The following is a 15,012-nucleotide window of genomic DNA, read 5'->3' on the forward strand; positions in this document are numbered from 1 at the left end:
GGTTTATATTTTTTTATTCTTAATATATTTTCTGTTAGTTTTATCCGACAATAATGCTTTTATTTATTCTTATTAATAAATTCTCTGTCGGTTATATCCAACATAAGTTTCGATGGTTTTAGTATTTTCTGTCGGTTTTATCCGACATAAATTCTCTTATTTTTTTATTATAAATACATATCCTGTCGGTTATATCCGACACAATTTCTGTCGGTTTTAGAGTATTTTTTGTTGGAAAATTCATTTCCTGATGTTGGCAATTCTGTTGCATATTATATTCGTCACTGCATCCATTTTCTGTCGGATTTGCTTAAAATCCGACAGTAATGTACGTTTCTTGTCGGTTATCATAGCGACACTAATAAATGATTTTGTAGTAGTGTCAGTCGTCCGTAATAGAATTGTGTGGTTGAAAATGAACTATCTCTTCAACTCGTCTTCCCCCCTTTCCTCTACAATTACCGAAGCACAATGACATAGCCCTACCCGAGCTCATTCCTTAGTCGCTGTGAGAAAATCCTACAAGCGTCCATGCTCAAATCAATAGCTGCAGCTAATGCAACGAAAGTCGTTTCATCCTCCATGCAGTTCTCATGTCGCACGCTCACCTCCACTGCGTTTGCAGCAGTAGATTTGTAGCAGTGCATTTAGGTTTGTTTGCAACAGTGATGGTGATTGCTGCAGATGAAGGGGAATGAGAATGTGGGTGATCCGGTGGATCCGGATATAATGGATCCAGCGAGGATCTTAATCCCACTGCACCAACAATATGATGCCACGTGGAATATACAAAAGACAAATTTATTAAAAGTTTTAAAAGATTTATTAACATCTAACATGAGTTCTGACACAATCTTAACAGAATGACTAAATTGATGTGGGGCAGTTAATTTGAGGGACGAAATTGATTGATTTTGAAATTGAAAGATCAAAATGAGGGGTTAGTCAATTTCAAGAACTATTTACGATAAAAACCTTTAGAGTCAATATATATATATATATATATATATATGGGGTACACAAATCGTGGATGCATGATCTCAATAGCATTTGACAATGGTATGCAAATGCAAATCTGGATCCTCTTTGTGAGGATCTTGAGGATCCGTGAATTGTGTCCGATGATCGTACATCTTGTAGTCCAAAATTATTTTAAATATTTTTATTTAAAACTAAACACAAATAATACTTGACAAAAACTGACCGCACAATATACGATAAATAGACACGATTCACGAATCCTCACTAAAAAAAATCCGAAAAGGATCCTATTGGTGCAAATGCAATACCTATTTAATTTTACTTTTCAAACTCTTAGTTGTATATTTTACTCGTCATTGGATTTTATACAATATCTTCTTCTTCTTCTTCTTTTTAATGCAATGATGTAGTGTGTGCATTATCATGGTCCATGGATGATGAAAAAAAAAAATCAAATTTGCTAAATAAAATGAGATAAGTAGCATGCATTTTGCTAGGATTATATATTCCTTGTAAATTGAACTAATAAAGAAAGGAAAAGGCTGAAAAGCATGGAACGTGTAGTTGGTAGTTCTTATATCTTTGTGTCCATTAAGGTTGAGGCTAACTGTACCCTAACCCTAGCATGGTCCAAACTTCCTCAGACCTCATGGCGCGCCTGTCCCTTATCATGCACCTAGAGCTAGATGTTAATTATATAAAAATTTAATTAGTGACCCTAATCCTCTCTTAATCATGGTGGTATTGCTCGCAAAATGAAATAACAGTTGGATGCATGCCAAAACTTTATTGGTTGTGGTGGATATGATGAATGATCTTGAAGCAATAGCTATGGTTTTTCCAGATTTTCTTTCAACTCTAAATCACATATTAATTTGATCTAAATAACATCTAAAAGGCTTTTTGAGATGAATAGAATCTTAAACTGTATGTGTCAACTGGGTCATCCAGATATGTCCCAGCCTACGGTGATTGAGAAGACTCAAATATGTGGCAACCAAAATGCCAAATGAGTACTGCATGCAGTTTCTGTCAGTGATTGAAAACAGCCAAAGCATCAACTCCCACTTGGATTGTTACATGTTCCTGGCACAAAGCCAAAGTCTTTTACCCCACTCGACATATCTCGCTTTCACCGTAAATTGGAATTTGGAGTCTCGTACGTGGACGTTTACTGTGCCAAAAACTAAGCAGTAAAAGTGAATTATATTGGTTGGTTTTTCATGTTAAATGTACTTCCCGTTTCAACATATCCACATATACAAGAAGCCTGTCATGCTACTAGAAATTAGGGCTTTGGCAACACTTCATAGACAGTAGAAAATTAGCAAAACTTCTACCAAAAATAAAAGAAAATTAGTGAAAAGGGTTGATAAACATCAGCACATACGCATTCTTGCACTTCCCTTTAATATGTAATTAGTGGCCCTATATACACTGAGAGATTATATATGTAGCTTCTAAGATAGGTTATACTGCAATTTAATCAACTAGATCTCTAATCAATACTCTCTAGTACAGGATGAGAAATTATGGTGTGGAAACGTTGGTCGTGAAAGAGTGTCAACAACATCATTCTATATTATCATGGAATTCTCATCACATGGCAAATACAGGATGAGAAATTATTGTGTGAAACTGAAGCATTACTCGTGAAAGAGTGCCAACAACATCATTCTATATTATCATGAAACTCTCATCACATGGCAAGTGCTTTATTTCTATGAGCAACCACCCCATTTCTTTTGAACAAGCTCTCATTCCTTTCTATCTTGTCTCCTTATCCAAAACTTCAAATACTAAACAAGATACTTCTTGCTCATATTGATCTCATTTCTAAATAGTAATATCCCAACAAAACAATTATGGAAAAATAAATATATAATACACCAACTAAACCAACTCCATCATGCCTGTCTCTTTTGTACACATGAACGAAACCCCATTGCCCATTAGCTCTTACCCACATGAAACAGATAGCTTGTAGCTTAAATTAGGGCATAGATATAGCCTTTATCCACCTTATAAGCAACAAAGAGCTAGCTAGAGCTAGCACATTAGTGTCATGCACTTTCGAATATTCTAAAATTACAAGGCTTTTTGCATGAGATCTTACGGTCTTTATTTTGCAAAACTGTTTTCATAAGGCCATCTCCAACTAAGGGCTGACCAGAGGGCTCATTTTAGCCCTTTGGCCTTCCAAGATATTAATATTTCAATAAACAGTACATGGCCATATTTGCCTCTGTCTCCAACCGAGGGCCAAAGGACCATAGGGCTCGTTTTAGCCCTGTCACAAAAAACCTTCTCCAACCAAGAGCCATAGGGCCAAATATAATTTATTATTTAAATTTAAAAACTACAACAACTTAAATTCAAATCCAACAACAACTTAAATTTAACGAATGGTTTAGGTATTTATAGGGAAAAGAAAAATTAGAATTTTTAAGAATTAAAAAAAAAAAAAAAATTGGGCCAAAAAACCAAAAAACCAAAAAAAAAAAAAAAAAAACTGAATACAACGGCTAGCTGACTAGCCGTTGTATTCAATTTTTTTGTAAGCAATCATGTTGGTTATAACCGATAGGATTGCTCTATTTTCTGGCTGGCCCCTCCAGCCCTTTGACCCTTTCAGATTCCGTGGGGCCCTTCAGATTCCACGAGCCCTCTGGCCTAGCCCTCGATTGGAGCTAGTTTTTGGGCTATTTTCGGCCCTTTGGCCCTCTGGACCCTTTGGTTGGAGATGGCCTAAGGTATTTTGAGGACCTTTGAGATCTCTTTTCATATGAGTCTTCAGATTAATCGCATAGTAAATTAAGCTAATAATTCATGTTACAACAAAACACAATAGTTTTGCGAAGTAATTAAATTTGAAAAAAAATCTTGCTCGAAACCTTCCGTTTTCTTCCACTAATGTCTCTCTCCTCCACATCCCCATCATTTCTCTGTATCTCTCTCAATCGTCACTCTCCTTCTCTCTTCTGAGTTTTTTGTTTTTTCCTTTTCTCATATGAAAAAGAGAGAGGGGCCTATTTCGTCTGAAATTTCATATGAAAAGGGGTCACGCGTTCAAGAAAAAATGGATCTCAATTTTCGAAACCACACAATCTTAATCTTTTTGGTGCTTTGAACTAACTAGGTTTGAATATTATTGATAAAATATTGGATTTGAAAAGTTATTAGGGTTGTACACAATTGGATTTGTTGGGTTTAAATATTTGATGAGAAGACTAAGTTTTGCAAATGAAAAAGATTCGACATGAGAGGAAACCCACTGTAAGAAAACATGCTATAGGACACCCTTCTTTGCACGCTGATGGGAGTCTCTGGGTTTTATAACTTGTCATTTACCGAAGTTAGTTATTGGTGGGCTTCACAATTGGAACACGAACAAACGGTGTGGATTACACATATTTAATTTACAATTTAGATATTTGTATTCTTAATCTCTTTTCGGTGCCGACTTGGGATATATGAATTGGAGGTTGTGCCATTGCACACCATTTCTTTACAAATCTTTTCTTTTAGTGTTAGATTTGCGTATATATTTTAGATTTGTTATTTATAATTTACACACCGAAGAGTCCAAAGCTTGTATTTTCCTTTTCTAGGTTGAACTTTTTCTTTTCTAATTTGATAGGAGTTTGGAAATTAAAACCTTTCATTTACAAGGAGGGTCAAATGATGTGGATAATTGAGCGGGAGGAATTCCCACTTTTAAACGTCAATTAGGGCAGCATAAAGTATACTGATATATTGAAAATTAGAAAATCAAAGTTTTAAGAGGTAAGTGGCAAAATGGTGCTTATCTTGTTAACATATCTAAATATCTCCTTAGCTTGCAGCCTGTGAACCAAAAGAAAAAAGGGATCTCATTAGCAAAAAGAAAAGAAGTTGCTCTGCCAAAACAGAAGTTTCAGAATTGAGGACTACCAAGGTATTTGTTCTAATCCCTAAACCCCTTATCAAATGAAAATTGATTGTCAAACTAAATTGATGCAGAGGTTCATTTAACACATTTGTCTTATGTCCTTAGGAAGGACATTCAAGAACCAGAGAGTAGTTAACTTTGAAATTGTGGGACATGATAGAGCCTCCGAAGAGAGGAAAGGCAAATGAATATGTGCTAACACAGCTGAGGAAAGAGCAGACAATTCAGTGGTTGCATGAAGTGGAGACCATGCAAGATGGGAAATGCAGAAGAATTTTGGAAATGCTGATGGAGCTAGTGTTAAAGTCCCACATCCGTGGGTGCAAGAAAACCAAAGGGTTTAAATATGATTACCTCACTCTAACTAATACCGAGACCTTTTGTGGTAAAACTCTACACCTAACGGATTGGGTAGGTAGCAAAGTTGAGGACAGTATCAGTGTCGTTAGAGTGGGGCGAGCCCGATGATCCAAATATCCAACAGCTAGGCATGGCAAAACCAAATGGAGTTTGATGTCTAGCCAGCAAAAATATTAAATTGAACTAAGGGTTGCTGCAAATGGTCAAGCAAGTGGAGATGTTGAAGCTGAGGATGATAATGGTTGAGAGGATTAATGATGAAATTGATAGTATAATAATCTATTGATCATAAAACGTTTAATTATAAATACACCAAATGGAAATCTTATACTTGGATTGGTGTGCATATGAGTATGATAGACACTCATGTTAGTGAGAAATGTAGGCACTGATAAGACGGAGAATGAGTTTTAATTTGATAAATAACTACAAAATATAGAAAAGTTATTACTATTCATATACACACCAATCCAATAAGAGTTGCTTTTGTCACATGTACTCTTATTTACTATTCATAGGACATGTACTCCTATTTAGTGGCTGTATGGTGGCAATTGAGGTTTGCCACCAATGTTAGTGTTTAATCTTTGTAATAGACATCAATGGCAAAAGTGTCCTCTAGCCAAAATTCTAGTAGTGACATTCTTTTCTCTTTTTATTATTTTTTGTTTTATCAATTATTATTTTATTTCTGTGTGACAACTATATATGTTTGTTGCATTATTTCTCCATTTGGCATGGCGTGTCTGCTCTCTGGATGTACTCAACTTCTATCCACACATGGGCCTGTGCCACCATCTAGGGTTTTGTAGCACTGTTCAGGGTCTCACCTCTCACCCTCCCAAACCCATCATTTTCTAACCCTTTGAGGTCACGCGGGTCCAATCTTAAGATGTTGGTGGCCATAAAAGTAAAAACATATAAACAATATTGTCAATATATTGAATCACTTCCAAAACATGCAAACATAGCCAGCTATGTTCACAGCTATGATATTTAGGAGAAGTGGCAAATGCATGATATTATTAGGATTAAGATTTACATGGCACGTATTTACTATTACTGTAGCATTTTATGTTAATAAAATAAAAACATGTATACGTTTTTATTTACATTTCAATATTTTATTGTACAGAACATCACGTGATTGTATATCCGTGCTTTATAAGTTGTTCTCGACTTTAGGAATGCTCGTTTTTTGGAAAGGGGGTTTTCTACTAGGCACCAAAGTAAGAAATGCATGGGGATTTTCTACCACGCTTCCGCTGCGCCACTTTGATTATCTTATTTATTTTATTAATATGTGTGACACATTGATTATAAATTTTTTTTGACTTGGTGCAAATTTTTGGGCCGAAAAACTCAGTCCTACGTTTTGCTTCTCATTGAACTCAAACGAGAAGAAGCCCAATCACAATCCTACCACTGAAGTAACTGGACCTGTTACCTGCCAAAATGGTTGGGCTTTCTGGGCTTAGTTTAAATAATATGAATCTACAGAAATTCTCTCATGTAGACTCTAATGTTGCGTATCAATTAGGGATATGAATGGCCGGTCGACCACATAAAAAATAAGGAAAACTAATGAAAAAGGTTTGAAAGCTTTGAGTTTTAATGATAATGACAAAATAAAGGGTAAAGTGAATAGTACCAGGATTGACTTTTTAGTGTAAAAATGTGATTTTTCGTTAAAGTGAACAGTACCGTGGGCTTTTCGTTAAAACTCCCTAAAAAATATTGTATTTCTTTTTCTATTTTGCTCTTGAAATATCTTCGTCATCGACATAGAAAGTGTAGAAGTGTCAAATTTTGACTGGCCAAATTCAGCTTGTAAAATACATGAGTTTCTTTGAACCCATTCTGTTTTATATGGTCAGTCTATTTCACTCTTCTTCATAAGTACATTTCTCTCTGACTCTAGCCATACCCATCATTCATCATCATGGTTCCAAATGGGAAAGAGGATATAATGTTTATAAGCCAAAATAGGGTACCTTGACAACTCAAATGTTACTACAAACTTTCGTGTCTTGTTCATTTCGATGTTCTCCTTCACAACAATGTATTATGAACCTGAGCCAAACATCGAGCCTCAACTTCAAAATAGTCAAAACATGTTTTCTTGGATGTGGACCTATCAAGTTGCTTCATAATCCAATCGGCTAGTTGTTCTACATGAAAGTACATCCATGCATTATTTACCACGTTATGCAGTAAAACGTGGTAGGTGTAGCATTGTCGATGCTTTTAGTCAACATCTAGCATTGTTCATTAGTTTGCTATTCTCACTTCATGTCATTTCTTTTGGGAGAAGGCTATGATTTATGAAATCCATAACTAACCACAGTACAATGACAGACTGCATAATATTGAATGGTAAACCTACTTTGGGATTCAAATTGAAATTGAAATCTATATACATACATATTCTACAGTTTCGTTCTCTTAGAATATGACTTAAGAAAAATGTGATCTCCTACCGTTTGATCAATCTTAATTCAATGGTAGATGGTCATTTATTTTTTGTTATACTATTTTCTCCTTCATCGTTACATTAAGATTGAACGATGAACGAACAAAATTTTCTTAGAACATTGAGTATAGAAGAAGAGGACTCTATATTCTGTTATGCAATTATATTTATGCAGAAGATTGGGTTGAGGAACTGCAGAACCATTAATTCTGAGCTGCAATCATAATTCATAACTGTTGTTTTCACTTTTCAGCATGATTTGCATAGCCCTATCTACTAGTTAGGCATCAACAGCTTATTGTAACTTGTGACACATAAAAAACGGACAGAGATCGATGGTCCTATTAACTCATTATGCTGACCCATCTCAAACAAATCAACGACTCCAAATTTCACTTTCACACAAACAAAGTGTTCAGATTTCTTGATCCTTAAGCTCCAAATACTACAATTCGAAGAGAATTCAAATTCATTAAAAAGAAACTTTGTAGCTGCACAAGAATGTAATTTAAATGAAATAGGGCAACAAAAGGAAGGAATCAATAACCTTTTCTTTTTTGTGATGTAAGAAAAAGTGTATAAAATTTCAATTTTCCATGTAAATTCAAACAAAAACGTCACCCTTTGGTTCCCCACTTCCCTTCGTGATGCAGTTACGTACCGATCAAGTCAATCTCTTCATCCCGCCATTTCCATGATTAAACCTTAAAATCCATGAATTGAAAGTTGAAAGTTCAAGCACCATCGTAGACAAGATGATGAGCCTCAGCCAAATCCAATCCTATTTAACCTACGGCCTATAATTTTCTGTAGCATTTCTGAAATATACCAATTTCTTTACCTCACTTTGGATTTTGCTTTTTCATGGTACATATGTGTGGCTCCTACCAAACATTTCCAGCTAGAAACCTATGACATCTCAAATCAGCCACAGTTTACCATTTAACGCCATCGGGTGTCCAAAACCTTACCAGCGAGAGAAACGTACATGCAATTGCGATAGAAATGTGTCAGGATTCTGAACCAATTATTGTAAAAAGACTTACATTTGCCCCTTGGGGTGAAGAGATGTTCTCTTATTACAAATTCAGCACGTGACAAATGTTTATTGCACAAGTGTTTCACGTTTTGAACACATGATAAACATCTATTAGATGAATGACGCCACAAAGACTATGTTTTAGTTGCATAAAAGAATCTTTCATTAGGATGCCACCGTGCGTCATGGAACAATAATTTGATGATATGTGTTTTCAGTTTTCTACAAAACTTTCTATTATTGGTCTGAGACTCTGTTAACGAATGCATATAATTTCTCACATAACTATTTATGACTAGCGTGAGATGCCGTCACACTGCCGTTTGAGTTGCAGTATGTTGTTTTCGTAATGGGGGGTTCCCCTACTATACTTAGAGGTCTCTAATTTAGCATATATTGACACCCAAAGGCTATTATTATTAGGTTTACCAATTTGTCTAATTATTGGTAATTAATTTGGTAGTGGACAAACTCTTTTTTAATCACTTTCATCTTAAAAACGCTATCACAAGTCATTTGTAAATAATAAATATTCATACTCAAAACATGTTCGCGTTCTAAAAAGTTGTATTTCTAAGATAATTGTATCTCATGCATGAACATATATATGTATAAAGTTAAAGTATGAAATGACTCAACCCTGCATAGTACATTAACTATGATCTATAATCTGTGCATGGTCAGCAGAGAAGTTGCAGAGAAAAGGGTAAAAACAGATTGACAGAAGAGTTCAATGCATGCACGAATAATTGAAAGAAACAGGGTAAAAAGAATTCTGGATTCTCTGCAAATGCAACTGGCCGAAACATCTTTTTGATCCATCATACAGAGTTAAAAAAAGGGTGGCAGGCAGCACAATCCCTTGTCTATTCAAAAGAGAAATCATTTCTGAATTTCATTGTCTGGAGATTAAGGACTAACAAATTCGGACCATTTAAGTTGAATCATATGGTTTTTATTAACTTATTTCATTAGACCATCTCGTACAAAATAATTGCCGGAATCTTTTTTTCTCTTTCTTGAACGGTCAAAATTTATTAGTCCCCACACTCCGAATAGGAGATTCCAAGAAGATGTCAACTTTATTCTAAATAACATTGGCCCCGAGAAACAAGAAGAAAGAAGAACAAAATCCACATGATCAAACAACCCCATTAAATTTCAATCGACCATGCATTCGTTGACGATCAGAATTTAAAAACCAAAAAAAAAAAAAAAAAAAACAAGGAAATGAAATGATTTGCTTCACTTGTAAATGTTACTAGAAATTGGAATGAAGATAGAATATTTATAAGAGAGAAAACGGTCATGCAATATGATATTTGTTGAAAACGTATCTAATAATATGTTTAGGAATTTTGTTTGACGTTGATATCCGTACATTCATTGCCGATTAGAGAATTAAGAACATAGAACCATGATGATTTGCTTCACTTGTATATATTACTAGGAAAGTAAAAGAACGAAAATTTTATATGCATAACAAAGAGTAGTCATAGAGTTGATATTATTGAAAACGCATTGATACGATATTTATGCATTCAGTTTTCAAAATTGATATCACTATTAATACCGACGTACATTTTATAGGCAGACTAATTGAAATTTGTTTTTGACACTGATACCATTATATAACTGATTACGTTGGTTTCATAGGCGGACTAATTAAATGAAAGGTACAAAATGAGTTTACTTGAAACAGAAAAATCAAAGATGCATATGTTTTTACAAGTAAGAATGTATTGTTTATAGTTAGGGCATCACGAGGGTGTCAGAAGATGAAGACATTGAGGTATCTTTTCTTTTTTAGGACACGTCACTCCAGAAAGTTGAGAGAGAAGAAACGGACTTATTCTGCAGAGAAAGAATAAGAGGTGTATTCGGACGGATCGACTTGTTCAATTTTTAATCCAAATTTATGGAATTGGGTTGGATTGGAACATAATTTAAAAAAAAAAAAACAAAATTTTTGAAATAAAAAAGTAACTTTGAAAATTTTAAAACAATTTGAAAATTGATGTATTGTGCCCGTGTTTTGCATATTCTTGATTTTTTTTTATTGCATCTAATTGATTACATGTCATTTATTTGGTGTTATACTTGTATAATTAGCCGTCCTAATATAAGAGTGTGATATCCACACACCTATTTTTCATTCTCACTCACCCCTTAGTAATTTATGTCATTTTATTTTATTCAATTTATTCGATTCGACGGCCGGGATTGAAGAGGGTGTGTGAGAAGTTAAAAAAAGGTTTGTAAATAGCACACCCCTTAATATACAAAAGTATGTTTAATATAAAAAATAATGAACAAATATATTTAAAACTAGGCTAAATGTCAAAATGGTACTTATTAGATCTAATAGAATTATTTTGTTGTGTCCAGCATTTACGTTCATCAATAAATATTTCTAGATCCCAATACACCCAATGCCAGAGCTGCCAAAAAGCACAAGCTCGAAAACACAATATGTGCCTTGGCCACACCTTCGTAATTCCAAATATTTGTTATAGCCACATGGCCAATTTAGTCCTCATATTTTTTATTTGGCTAATTTGGTCCTCGTGTTTGTCTATATTAGGTAATTAAGGACATTTCATTCCATCATTTTTAAAAAAATCATAAGAAAAATTATATGAGATATAATTACCCTTTCTCTTTACACAAACATGAAAATCAATGAGAAATAACACATATAAGAGACAAAACTTCTAATTTGAAAAATGATTAAGGTTGTGACATAGAAAAGAGATGGGGTAATGTTAGGGAGGAGGTCGGGGAGTTGAGAGATGAGAATAATTTTTCTTTTAATTTTTAAATATTTTAAATCAAATAAATATTTTTATAAATAAGTTATAATAATTTATAATTTTTTTTACAAAAATTAGGTGGAAATGTCCTTAATTGGTTAACGGAGATAAACAAGAACTAAGTTGACCAAATTGAAAACACATGGACTAAATTGACTCAATGACTAAAACACAAGGATCATTTTAACATCTAAGCCTTAAAACTAACACTAAAATACAAAAATACATAATTATTAGAAATCCGAATATTTCAAAAAAAAAAAAATTTGTCAGAATAAATTCAAATTCGGATTCAATATTTTTACTATTGGAACCATTTCAACTTCACCCCTAGAATAAGACTTTCTTCTTCTTTTTCTTTTGTTTTTCAGAAGAAAAATAAGACAGAAACTTTTTTTCCCAGAATTTGAGTTGTTCATTGGAGCAGTGAAAATCCCTTTCCCTTTGCCATTACTGTTTTCATCATACTTTTCATATCAACATTATAATACATCATGCAAAATATATAAAGTGGTAGAGAATCCCCTTAACATTTCTTCTTTTTTTTTTTTCGTCACTTTCCTGGTGGGAATATGATTCTACCAAGGTGAGAGACTTCCTCTGTTTTATTATTATTATTTTAGTCTTTATTTTTTTGGATTATCTGCTGGATGTAACTCCCTCAATTCATATTTTTGAACTTGGGATTTGTGGCTCAAAACTCCTCCTCTGTTTATATTCGGTTCAAATAAATTTAAAAACAAAAAATAATTTTGAACTTGAGATTTAGAATTAAATACATTTCAAAATCTTTAAATTTAAAGTTATTTTTAAAAAGTAAAGAAGTTTTAATTTTCTCATATTCTACTTTAAGGTTTTAAAATTGTACAAGTTCAAACATTCTATTTATTTGAATGTCTAACTTTTCCAACGAGTTCTCTTGTTGCAATGTCGTAGAAAAAATGTAGCTTATAAGCTAACACGTATAACGTATAAGAATCTCGTTCTCACCATGCGTCAATTTAATGAGGATTAAAGAATCAATTAGACTGATGGCATAAGTTAATATAATTTCAATACTTTATGACAAGAAATTTTAATGAAATGTGGATAAATATGTCGTGTAAAATTAATGATTTATAATAAATTAGAGGAGAAAATCAGTAAAAATATAAGTCCCAAGGGACAAAACCGACAGTGGAGTAAAAGTTGGGAGGGAAATCCTTGAGAGTTGAGAACTTGAGACCCATAAAGCAGCGGAAAGAGGGGAGAAAATTCCCCTGTTTTTTCAAAACATTTTTTTACGTATTTCCAAAGATGTTATTCTTTTAACAACTCTGTTTCACGACTTTCTGCAACAAGGAAACAAAGTAGCTACCATTTTCTCTCTGAAACTTCAACTGGGTTTTAATCCCTTTCACATTCAGTTTCTTCAAACCACTCTCTCTCTCTCTCTCTCTCTGCCTAGAGTGAGAAAATGGGCAGAGTAATTAGGTGGCTCAAAGGCTTGTTTGGAATAAAGACCAAAGACAATCACCAAAAACCAATTTCTGATTCCGGCGACTTCAAAGACAAGAAAGGCTCGAGCTTTGGGAGGGAGGATGCACCCGCAACCCTGCTCTGCCACAGCCCCGCCACCATCCCGCCCAACATTTCGCCGTCCGAGGTGGCTTGGCTGAGATCCCACTACACAGAAACAGAGAAGGAGCAGAACAAGCAGGCAATTGCCGTGGCGGCTGCCACGGCCGCTGCTGCCGACGCTGCGGTTGCAGCGGCAAACGCCGCCGTGGCGGTTGTCCGCCTCACGAGTCATGGTAGAGGCACCATGTTCGGCGGCGGGAGAGAGAGATGGGCCGCTGTCAAAGTTCAAACTTGTTTCAGAGGCTATTTGGTAAGTGGGGTTTTGCTCATTTATTGCTCAAAGTTTCCAACTTTTTTGAAAAAAAGCACTTATTTCGGCTTTTGAATTGTGAAAAACGCAGGCTAGAAAAGCTCTAAGAGCTCTGAAAGGACTGGTGAAGTTGCAGGCATTAGTGAGAGGCTACTTAGTGAGGAAGCAGGCGACTGCAACTCTCCACAGTATACAAGCTCTAATCCGAGCTCAAGCAACTGTTCGTTCTCATAAAAATCGGGGGCTGATCAGCATTGAATCCAGCAACAGATTTGAAATCCGTGCACGAAAATCCATGGTAATAATTACAATCGAGTCCAAACTTTCCGGTGCATTGGAGATGCCCGAAAGACTTACGTTTGAAACTGGGAAGCGTTCTACCCTGCCCTCCTGTTTATTTCTGGCTTTCGAATTGAATGAATCGAAGAACATAAATAAACAGGAGTCCGCAGAAGGAGAAAGTGGATGTGCAGAAATTATTTTCCTTCGAAATAATAGATTTTTCTGTTTTTTATTGGCAATTAAATAATTTAAAGCTGTGGGAAATACTTGAATGTTGCAGGAGAGATTTGGTGACAGCAGGAGTGAGCATACAGCTCCATCCCACAGCAGAAGGCTCTCTGCTTCTAATTTGGGTGACAATAATTTCAACGACATTGATGAAAGTCCCAAGATTGTTGAGGTTGATACAGGCAGCAGGCCGAAATCCAGGTCCCGGAGAACAAATACTGGTTCTGCATCCGGATTCTCCGACGACACGACTTATCAACGAGCATTGTCTTCTCCAATCCCGTATCCGGGTACTCCTGCCCGGCTATCAATCCCCGACAGCCGGAACTACCAAGACTACGACTGGGCGCTTTCCGTGGAGGAATGCAGGATGATCTCTTCGGCACAAGGCACGCCACGGTTCGTGAATTCCTGTGGCGGAGGGGCTACCAGCAATGCCGCCGGCACGCCTTCAAAGAGCGTTTGTAACGAGAATTATTTTAGAGGGTATTCGCCCAATTACATGGCGAGCACTCAGTCGTTCAAGGCGAAGTTGCGGTCTCATTCTGCTCCGAAACAGAGGCCGGAGCCGGGGGCGAAAAAGCGGCTTTCGCTGAACGAAATGTTGGCGTCAAGGAATAGTTTGAGTGGGGTTAGGATGCAGAGGTCCTGCTCGCAAGTGCAGGACGCCATTGTTTTCAAGAATGCTGTGATGGGGAAGCTTGAGAGGTCCTCTGGATTTTGGTAGTTGCAGGCATGTAATGATCGGAAACAGGGGATGTAATACTAGAAAATGTGATTGTAGATTAAAAAAAAGGTTAACTGTTATTAATGATATATTATGGCAAGGTTTGATCTGATTTTGATGTTTGGTTATGATGAATCATGATGGTTTGATGATTAATATTAATTAATGATATGAATCAAATGCTTGAAATTGTGTAATATGATTGAAATTGTAATTTTGAGTCGTTCCTGTCAAAGGCCAAATCTCTTGAAAGATACTTAGTAATGTTTTCAATATATGTTTTCGATTTATAGAATATTTTCTGACCC

The 15,012-nt window shown here is 35.4% G+C and overlaps 1 protein-coding gene across 1 annotated transcript; it reads left to right on the top strand.

The window, feature by feature from the left end:
* The first annotated feature begins 12,876 nt into the window (after positions 1–12,876).
* On the top strand, positions 12,877–14,803 carry LOC137748798 (protein IQ-domain 26-like). Its single transcript, XM_068488984.1, has 3 exons — positions 12,877–13,467; positions 13,559–13,765; positions 14,030–14,803. The coding sequence occupies exons 1-3, from the start codon at positions 13,054–13,056 to the stop codon at positions 14,702–14,704; spliced, it is 1,296 nt and encodes a 431-aa protein (XP_068345085.1). The 5' UTR covers positions 12,877–13,053; the 3' UTR covers positions 14,705–14,803.
* The last annotated feature ends 209 nt before the right edge of the window (positions 14,804–15,012 follow it).

Source organism: Pyrus communis, chromosome 10 (assembly GCF_963583255.1).
Source record: "Pyrus communis chromosome 10, drPyrComm1.1, whole genome shotgun sequence".
In the NCBI taxonomy this organism is placed as follows: Eukaryota; Viridiplantae; Streptophyta; class Magnoliopsida; order Rosales; family Rosaceae; genus Pyrus; species Pyrus communis.

What these genes read in the sequence shown, in the direction of transcription:
- LOC137748798 (XM_068488984.1), top strand. Translation starts at nt 13,054, where the DNA reads ATGGGCAGAGTAATTAGGTGGCTCAAAGGCTTGTTTGGAATAAAGACC. An exon ending in CTTGTTTCAGAGGCTATTTG is followed by an intron (nt 13,468 to 13,558) that starts GTAAGTGGGGTT and finishes TGAAAAACGCAG; the next exon opens with GCTAGAAAAGCTCTAAGAGC. An exon ending in TCCGTGCACGAAAATCCATG is followed by an intron (nt 13,766 to 14,029) that starts GTAATAATTACA and finishes TGAATGTTGCAG; the next exon opens with GAGAGATTTGGTGACAGCAG.